Source organism: Ostrea edulis, chromosome 9 (genome assembly GCF_947568905.1).
Source record: "Ostrea edulis chromosome 9, xbOstEdul1.1, whole genome shotgun sequence".
Taxonomy (NCBI): Eukaryota; Metazoa; Mollusca; class Bivalvia; order Ostreida; family Ostreidae; genus Ostrea; species Ostrea edulis.
Window position 1 is genome coordinate 37,088,721 of NC_079172.1, and position 9,662 is coordinate 37,098,382.

The 9,662-nt window shown below is 36.6% G+C and overlaps 1 protein-coding gene across 50 annotated transcripts in view; it reads left to right on the forward strand.

Annotated features, from left to right (window-relative positions):
- The window catches only part of LOC125659436 (leucine-rich repeat-containing protein 15-like), a 615,079-nt gene that overhangs the window by 402,418 nt on the left and 202,999 nt on the right, over positions 1-9,662 (forward strand). For 12 of the 50 annotated variants that reach the window (XM_056149061.1, XM_056149084.1, XM_056149062.1 and 9 more), the window contains one exon: positions 8,268-8,509. The exons of the other annotated variants lie outside the window; for them this stretch is intronic. In XM_056149061.1, coding sequence (XP_056005036.1) covers positions 8,268-8,509 — 242 coding nt within the window. The remainder of the gene's footprint in view (positions 1-8,267; positions 8,510-9,662) is intronic. 50 annotated transcript variants of the gene reach the window in all.

Genomic DNA, 9,662 nt, shown 5'->3' on the forward strand with positions numbered 1-9,662 from the left:
ACTAGACTGTTGTTTTGTTTCAGGATCATAGTAGTGGAACCAGCTTTCGTCGGTTGTAATAATTCTGCCCGAAAACCTTGCGCCACCTTGGTTGAATTTGTTTCAATAAACTTTCTTGACAATTCTACTTTTCGTCTGTCAGAATTCTCGGCACCCATCGAGCACAGACTCGGCTCATATTTAGAGCATGGGATAAAATTTCATGTGCCGTAGTCTTTGAAATTCCACATTTTGTTGCAATTTCACGAATTGTTAGTCGCCGATCACTGTCAATCACGAACTTCAATTTTACAACTCTGCAATCTCGGAAAGATGGTCTTCCTTCACGCATGTCATCCCGTAAACTGTCCCTTCCGTCCGAAAATCTTCTGTGCCATTTTAACACGAATGAACGGCTCACATTACAATGTTTTTCCGACTGTTTAAGGAATCTATGGGTCTCTGTGGATGAATTTTCGATGTATTCACAAACTTTTATCACTGCTCTCTGCTCAACCTTTTAGGAAAACGTACGTTTTATCGAACAATGACGATCCTGTCTTTATAGATTCAAATATAGATTTCTCTGCCATTTCGAAACATTCAAATTTTGCAGGTGTGATGTTGAAGCTATTGTCAACGTAATAATGTAAAAAATAATCTCTATCCGCGGAATTTTACAAAATACAAATGAAATATGTAAAATGATATCCAACTTTTTTAATAAAAACTTCGTCTTGCTCTGGGTTACCATCCCAAGTCTCATAATGAAGTCATACTTGTAATGATGCATTTGAAATTGGAATTTATTTTTACATTCTATAATTCACATATAGTAAAGGATTATAAATATGCTTAATAAATATCTATTTCGCTACTTTTATTTAAATTTAGGCTTGTCCACCTACTTTCCGGACAACCTTCGTACAATTTGATTCTAGAATACAGTTCGCTATTGAATTGCGAGTAGTGAACTGCAAACTGTGTTCTAACCCGAATTGTCCATGATTCAATTTACCTTGTTTACAAATCCACGAATGCATTATAAATATATATGTATACCAATATAAATCTGTTTTGTCATGAATATTTGGACAATTTGAAATACATTTAAAAGATAAATACGTGAACAACAAATATACCCAAACATTCATTTCAATAGGATAATGTTGGTGTTAAGCATATGGGGCTCACGGCGGGTGTGACCGGTCAACAGGGGATGCTTACTCCTCCTAGGCACCTGATCCCACCTCTGGTGTGTCCAGGGGTCCGTGTTTGCCCAACTATCTATTTTGTATTGCTTGTAGGAGTTATGAGATTGATCACTGTTCGTTATCTTCACTTTGCATACATAGACGTGTATAGTACATCCAGCTCTCATTAGTGTAAGATTGTAGCACTAAATGCTACATCTACGAAAACTACTTCAACGCCATATACCAGTAGCATAGAAAATTAACTTTACATATTAGCAACTATAATGCTGATAAAATTCATAATTCATATATATATATGATCAACTAGTAGAATTTGAATACAAAGTCATCACTTTTTTTTCAGTAGGTTTGTTACTAGTGTAATCAGGTAAAACTGCACTGCAATATACAATTATTCTGTCAGAAATTAATAGGAATGCACAAAAGGCGAATATTCTAATTATATTTACTTTGTGTTGACATTGTTATCAAAATGAAGTAAAGTTCAGCACAAAATTAAAACACATTGTTTGCTCAACTCTTAATTTTGTATTCCTTATAAGATTAATGAGATTGATCACTGTTTGCTATATATTCTGTTTCCCCAAAAGAAGAAATTTTATGCCATCAAGTGTTGAGGAATCACAACATTTGAAAGACAGACAGACAGACAAACTACCGACAATCTACGCATTCCTTCAAGAAATAGTATCCGCGGTACACCTCGGTCAACGTGAACGATGACTGCATGCAGCCGTTTAGAGGGAGACCAGACGCCGTGTTGAAAATAACTCACATTTCTGCAAGTCATTTTTATTAGAATAAATATATAGACCTTGTGTGATGATGACAACATCTATGACCCCCCCCCCCCCCCCCCCGCACTGATGTTTAGAGTTTAAGAAACAACATCTATGTGTCCCCGTACTGACATCTAAGAATTTAAGAAATAATTAATGCAATTCGAATTAAAAACTCTCGACCTTTAAAAATATATTTTCCCGACTGTCATTCAAAACATTAATTCCATTTGCACTTGTGAAACGATAAGCCAGCTTTCCTTTTCAATTTTTCTCAACATAAGGTACACGTAGAACAAAACTCGGAGACAAACTGCTGAGACAATTCTGATTAACATGTCTTAGCTGATATGTACATCGACATCCAGATTTTACTCAGGAAACAGTTTGGACCCAAAACAGCCTAAATATTTGCACAGCCTCCTAGTAAAATGACACTTATTCCACGAATGTACATTAAACATCATGAAGCTATTCATAAACAATTAAACAAAACAACACACAGTTAAATCAAGTTCATCCTCACAAGTCAAGGTTTTCTGATTATATACTCTCTACACAAACCCTTGACGAATGTAGAGAAGATGTACCAGTCGGTAATCAGTCAGATGTTTTGTTTAAAAGTCGTATCCGAGTTACCCTTGATTCTAAGAATAATCACTACTCATGTTTACGTTTTATGTTTCACGACCTCCTGGGTAAGAAGCGAATGTTCTACCACTGCTAGGATACTACACCTGTGATGCAGGGTCCGATTTCTTAACTTTTACCTCCACTACTGTGGTCTATACTTATGGATCATCAACTCCTGTTATTTAGTTCTTAGTTTAAGTCCTTTTCTTGAAGATGCGTAAACCAAACCCCTAAAAATGAAGATTTTAAAAAAGAGGAAAAGCTTTTTACCTACGTGAATATTTTACCTTGGTAACAGGAAAGAAACGTGTATATTTTTCGGCCAAAAGTCACCGGTTTTTTGGATATGACCATGAAAACGGGAGTCATATGTCCCGATAAGCGTTAAAGGAGGTATGCTAAACCAGAGAAATTTGATATGGATGAAAAGTGGAGGATGTTTACTACAGTATTTTAAATTGAAAACTTTCAAACTTAATTTATTTAGTCAAAAAATGCAGTTTTAGTACAAAGGAATTTGAAAAAATCAAACCATCTACTGAACTTGAACCCGCGATCTACAATTCAGCAGTCGATATGCTAACCTACTGAGCGACTCAGCTAGGCGATGTTTTTTTTTTTAAATGAATAGGCAAATATTGCTGATATTTATATTTTCATTGATGTTTTAAAAGGAAGTCAGCCATTATGACGATGTAGAGTACCTCCTTAATACAAAGAGCAGTCACTGTTATAACTTTTAGCTTCAAGCATATGTCGGGATTTGTGACACTTCACCTAAAGCTATTGTCGTCTCTAAATGAAGGAATTAATCTCAAATAGGACGTAAATACACTGAGAACATCCACATCCTCCCCGTGTCAATTGTACTGAAATGGTTATCAATGTATCATGAAGCTTTGGAACTGAGTTTCGTCATTCCTAAACACTCAAACTGTACTGAGATGTTTAAATATGCGTTCTGTTTGTCTTATGATTAATTGTTGATTTAATTTTTTGCGTCAAATTTCTCTAGTAAAACAACATACATATAAAACTTTAAGTTTAACTTTTCCATCTTCGAATTTGTCTATCATAGAATACACGTAGTCTACAGTAGAAGTTGTCTATCATAGAATACACGTAGTCTACAGTAGAAGTTGTCTATCATAGAATACACGTAGTCTACAGTAGAAGTTGTCTATCATAGAATACACGTAGTCTACAGTAGATGTTGTCTATCATAGAATACACGTAGTCTACAGTAGAAGTTGTCTATCATAGAATACACATAGTCTACAGTAGAAGTTGTCTATCATAGAATACACTTAGTCTACAGTAGAAGTTGTCTATCATAGAATACACGTAGTCTACAGTAGAAGTTATCTATCATAGAATACACGTAGTGTACAGTAGATGTTGTCTATCATAGAATACACGTAGTCTACAGTAGAAGTTGTCTATCATAGAATACACTTAGTCTACAGTAGAAGTTGTCTATCATAGAATACACATAGTCTACAGTAGAAGTTGTCTATCATAAAATACACTTAGTCTACAGTAGAAGTTGTCTATCATAGAATACACGTAGTCTACAGTAGAAGTTATCTATCATAGAATACACGTAGTCTACAGTAGAAGTTATCTATCATAGAATACACGTAGTGTACAGTAGATGTTGTCTATCATAGAATACACGTAGTCTACAGTAGAAGTTATCTATCATAGAATACACGTAGTGTACAGTAGATGTTGTCTATCATAGAATGCACTTAGGCTACAGTAGAAGTTGTCTATCATAGAATACACTTAGGCTACAGTAGATGTTGTCTATCATAGAATACACGTAGTCTACAGTAGATGTTGTCTATCATAGAATACACTTAGGCTACAGTAGATGTTGTCTATCATATCATACACGTAGTCTATAGTAGATGTTGTCTATCATATAATACACGTAGTCTACAGTAGAAGTTGTCTATCATAGAATACACTTAGGCTACAGTAGAAGTTGTCTATCATAGAATACACGTAGTCTACAGTAGATGTTGTCTATCATAGAATACACGTAGTCTATAGTAGATGTTGTCTATCATAGAATACACGTAGTGTACAGTAGATGTTGTCTATCATAGAATACACGTAGTCTACAGTAGAAGTTGTCTATCATAGAATACACGTAGTCTATAGTAGATGTTGTCTATCATAGAATACACTTAGGCTACAGTAGAAGTTGTCTATCATAGAATACACTTAGGCTACAGTAGAAGTTGTCTATCATAGAATACACTTAGGCTACAGTAGAAGTTGTCTATCATAGAATACACTTAGGCTACAGTAGACGCAAATTTCGTTGGGAAATAATTTGGTTGTTTTTGTGGTGAATGATTTCATCTGGATTAATTTTCGTTCTTTATGATCATTTGAAAATTATCTATAAGCAATTCTACCTGGTTTAAATGTCGTTATGATACACACCTTTTCTATTCCATTTGTTCGCCGAAGTGTGCCGTCGTTAACACCTGTTCACAAACAAATAATTGCTCAGTATATAGGGCTCATGGCGGGTGTAACCGGTCTACAGGGGATGCTTACTCCTCCTAGGCACCTGATCCCACCTTTGTTGTGTCCAGGGTCCGTGTTTGCCCAACTATCTATTTTGTATTGCTTATAGGAGTTATGAGATTGATCACTGTTCGTTATCTTCACCTTCCAGTAATCTGTGTAAGCTTGGGTCATTCAATTATGGTATTCAAGCTATTAAACGTTTATTAAGAGCGTTTGTATTGTATTCCATTTGTCAATAAAAATCGTAAAGAATTCGGACGTACCATTAGAAACAAGGTTCTTGTCCTCGCGTACATAAGAACAAGAATTTCTTCGACCTGCTACAAAATCACCATATTCAAACCATATTTAACACGTCTACCCAAGCTGAACGGAATAACATTATCCCCGTGACATTGCAATTAACAGTAATCGCGAAAAAACAAATACATGTTGTGATGTGCAGCTCATATGCCAGGTCACCTGGTTGAAGGGCGTGGCTACTAACATAGTGCTGGTGGATCTACGGATATCTTACAAGTATCAAAATGAAAAGATGATATTCACTTGAAAGCTTCTTGACATAGTGCAGATTCAGGTTTGTTAAAATGATGGCCCCGAGGGTATGATTGGGCCACAATAGGGGATCAATTTTTTACATAGAAATATATGGGGAAAATCTTTTAAAATCTTCTTCTCAAAAACTACTAGGCCAGGAAAGTTGAAATTTACATGAAAGCTTCCTAACATAGGGCAAATTTAAGTTTATTAAAATCATGGCCCCCGGGGATAAGATGATGCGACAATAGGAGATCAAAAATTTACATACAAATATATAGGGGAAATCATTAAAAAAATTCTAATGAAAAATCACTGGGCCAGAAACGTTTACATTCACATGAAAGCTTCCTGACATAGTCAAGATTCAATTTTGAATAAAATCATGGCCCCCCAGGATTAGGTTGGGTCACAATAGGGATCAAAGTTTTACATGCAAATATATAGGGAAAATCTTCAAATATGAGCGAAGGTAACTCAGGTGAGCAATGTAGCCCATGGGCCTCTTGTTTTTGATGTTATATTACATGTAATCAATGTACTTTGAAATGCGAAGAGGACACAGGAAGTCATGTCCTCTCATAATGACTATTTTTCAGCAAATGATCCCAACTTTCCCAGCGTGAGCACCAGTCACATTTGACTAACTTGTCTAATTATTAGAATTGAAGACACTGATTTGCACTTCATCGGATACACAAATAACAATTTGTCATATTCTGGGATCTCCTCTTCTGGTTTTTTTAAAATCTATATCTGTATATGTAGGGACGGTTCTTGTGGCACATCTATACTTGTTAGTTGTTACTATATGTAATGGGTCCGGCTTCCTGTGATTCAATATCAACTTTCTTTCTTGGTATATCCATATCAAAACTGAGTCATTTCCTTCATGTCTGCCGGCCTTGATTCCTCTGCTGCTGAAGATAGTAGCTCTTCCTAACTCGACTGTATCTACTGGCAACATGTCCATTAGTTCTCACCGGTACATCAGTCTAGCTACACCTGGTACTGTGTGACTACAGGCAACATGTCCATTAGTTCTCACCGGTACATCAGTCTAGCTACACCTGGTACTGTGTGACTACTGGCACCATGTCCATTAGTTCTCACCGGTACATCAGTCTAACTACACCTGGTACTGTGTGACTACTGGCACCATGTCCATTAGTTCTCACCGGTACACCAGTCTAGCTACACTTGGTACTGTGTGACTACTGGCACCATGTCCATTAGTTCTCACCGGTACATCAGTCTAGCTACACCTGATACTGTGTGACTACTGGCACCATGTCCATTAGTTCTCACCGGTACATCAGTCTAGCTACACCTGGTACTGTGTGACTACTGGCACCATGTCCATTAGTTCTCACCGGTACATCAGTCTAGTTACTCCTGGTACTGTGTGACTACTGGCACCATGTCCATTAGTTCTCACCGGTACATCAGTGTAGCTACACCTGGTACTTTGTGACTACTGGCACCATGTCCATTAGTTCTCACCGGTACATCAGTCTAGCTACACCTGGTACTGTGTGACTTCTGACACCATGTCCATTAGTTCTCACCGGTACATCAGTGTAGCTACACCTGATACTGTGTGACTACTGGCACCATGTCCATTAGTTCTCACCGGTACATCAGTCTAGCTACACTTGGTACTGTGTGACTACTGGCACCATGTCCATTAGTTCTCACTGGTACATCAGTCTAGCTACACCTGGTACTGTGTGTCTACTGGCACCATGTCCATTAGTTCTCACCGGTACATCAGTCTAGCTACACCTGGTACTGTGTGACTACTGGCACCATGTCCATTAGTTCTCACCGGTACATCAGTCTAGCTACACCTGGTACTGTGTGACTACTGGCACCATGTCCATTAGTTCTCACTGGTACATCAGTCTAGCTACACCTGGTACTGTGTGACTCTTCTTTTTCACAGTTGGATATACATTAGTCATTTCAATTGAGCAATGCTGCCGGTTCCCTGAGGAAACTACCTTTGATTTTATCAAAATCAAATAAAACTTCAGATATGATTATCAACAAAGGGATCATGTTAATAAATTTATAAACTGTTCATATTTATTATCCGTAATTTACAAACATGAATTCTTTGCGTCATCGTGTTTAATCTACAACAAACAAACTTATTGTTAATGGTGATAAATACATCATAGTTAATATTAAGTATTAATACCTCAGTCAGGAGTACAATTCTAAAACTGAAAGAAGGGGAAGTAAAACACACTCAAAACATATTTTGATCAATGCCTAATTCCATAGTAACGTCATAAAACTATCAACCAAATATCATCATACAGCTGTTAATTTTTCATACATGCAGACTCCAAATCACTTACCTAATTTATTGAATAATTATTGTTTAAAAAACACGTAGGTAGTAAGCAAAATTGTTTAATACAAGCCAAATCGGAAAAGCAATACTCAGTCAAAATTCATAAATTCAGGGGAAATATTTTCCTCAAAGCTCTATGTTAAATTGATCTTAACATTTCTCCAATTCTTATAAAACATTATTTGAACACCATGAAACATTTCTCCTTTGAAGTGCGATTGAGGGAAACCCTCTACGCTGCAATTGCCAAATGGTTGAGTTTGTCAGTTTTGCCACCACAAAGAGTTTGACGTTGAGAAGTTGGAAGACAGACCCCAGATGTGGAAGCCCGGGTAATCTGACCGGAATACTACTAAAGAACTTACCCCTTCAAGGAATGAATTGTCCTCCAGTCAATACAGATACCCCCGGGTCTACAGACAGTGGTGTGATCTCTACAGCAGTTTTGTTTCCTGGTAAATATAAATGATATACTGCTAAGAACTATCTGCCAATATAAACCATCGTATAATATTGAGACATCACCAGCTGTAGATGAAGTATTACATATTTAGACATCATCAGTTGTAGGTGATGTATTACATATTTAGACATCATCAGTTGTAGGTGAAGTATTACATATTTAGACGTCATCAGCTGTAGGTGAAGTATTACATATTTAGACATCATCAGCTGTAGGTGAAGTATTACATATTTAGACATCATCAGTTGTAGGTGAAGTATTACATATTTAGACATCATCAGTTGTAGGTGAAGTATTACATATTTAGACGTCATCAGCTGTAGGTGAAGTATTACATATTTAGACATCATCAGTTGTAGGTGATGTATTACATATTTAGATATCATCAGTTGTAGGTGAAGTATTACATATTTAGATATCATCAGTTGTAGGTGAAGTATTACATATTTAGACATCATCAGTTGTAGGTGAAGTATTACATATTTAGACGTCATCAGCTGTAGGTGAAGTATTACATATTTAGATATCATCAGTTGTAGGTGAAGTATTACATATTTAGACATCATCAGTTGTAGGTGATGTATTACATATTTAGACGTCATCAGTTGTAGGTGAAGTATTACATATTTAGATATCATCAGTTGTAGGTGAAGTATTACATATTTAGACATCATCAGTTGTAGGTGAAGTATTACATATTTTAGACCTTTGTTTAGCACGGAGGGTCGTATCAGTGAAGGTTCTTGAACGTGCGAACGCCTGCCGTGAGATGGGTCCTCCGTTTTAATGTCATATCCAAACGACCCACGGGTCTCACTTCTAATCGTCGAGAATCTCGCGCAGGAGTGATCAGAGCTTGTCTTTAGGCCTTCTGTATGAAGTATGAATGTAATAAAAACAATGAGGAAAAATTGACGAGGTATAATTGGCAAAAACAATATGTATTTTCTGAAATATCAAAGGAATACATGGGATGTCCAGGGGTCTGTGTTTACCCAAATATTTATTTTGTATCCCTTATAGGAGTTTTGAGATTGATTACTGTTCGTTATCGTCACCTTTTATGAGTGACAACTGACTGTAATTGGCACTACGACACAGGAAATGAAAAGTCAGCACGGTTCAACCGTCGTTTTTTATTTAAT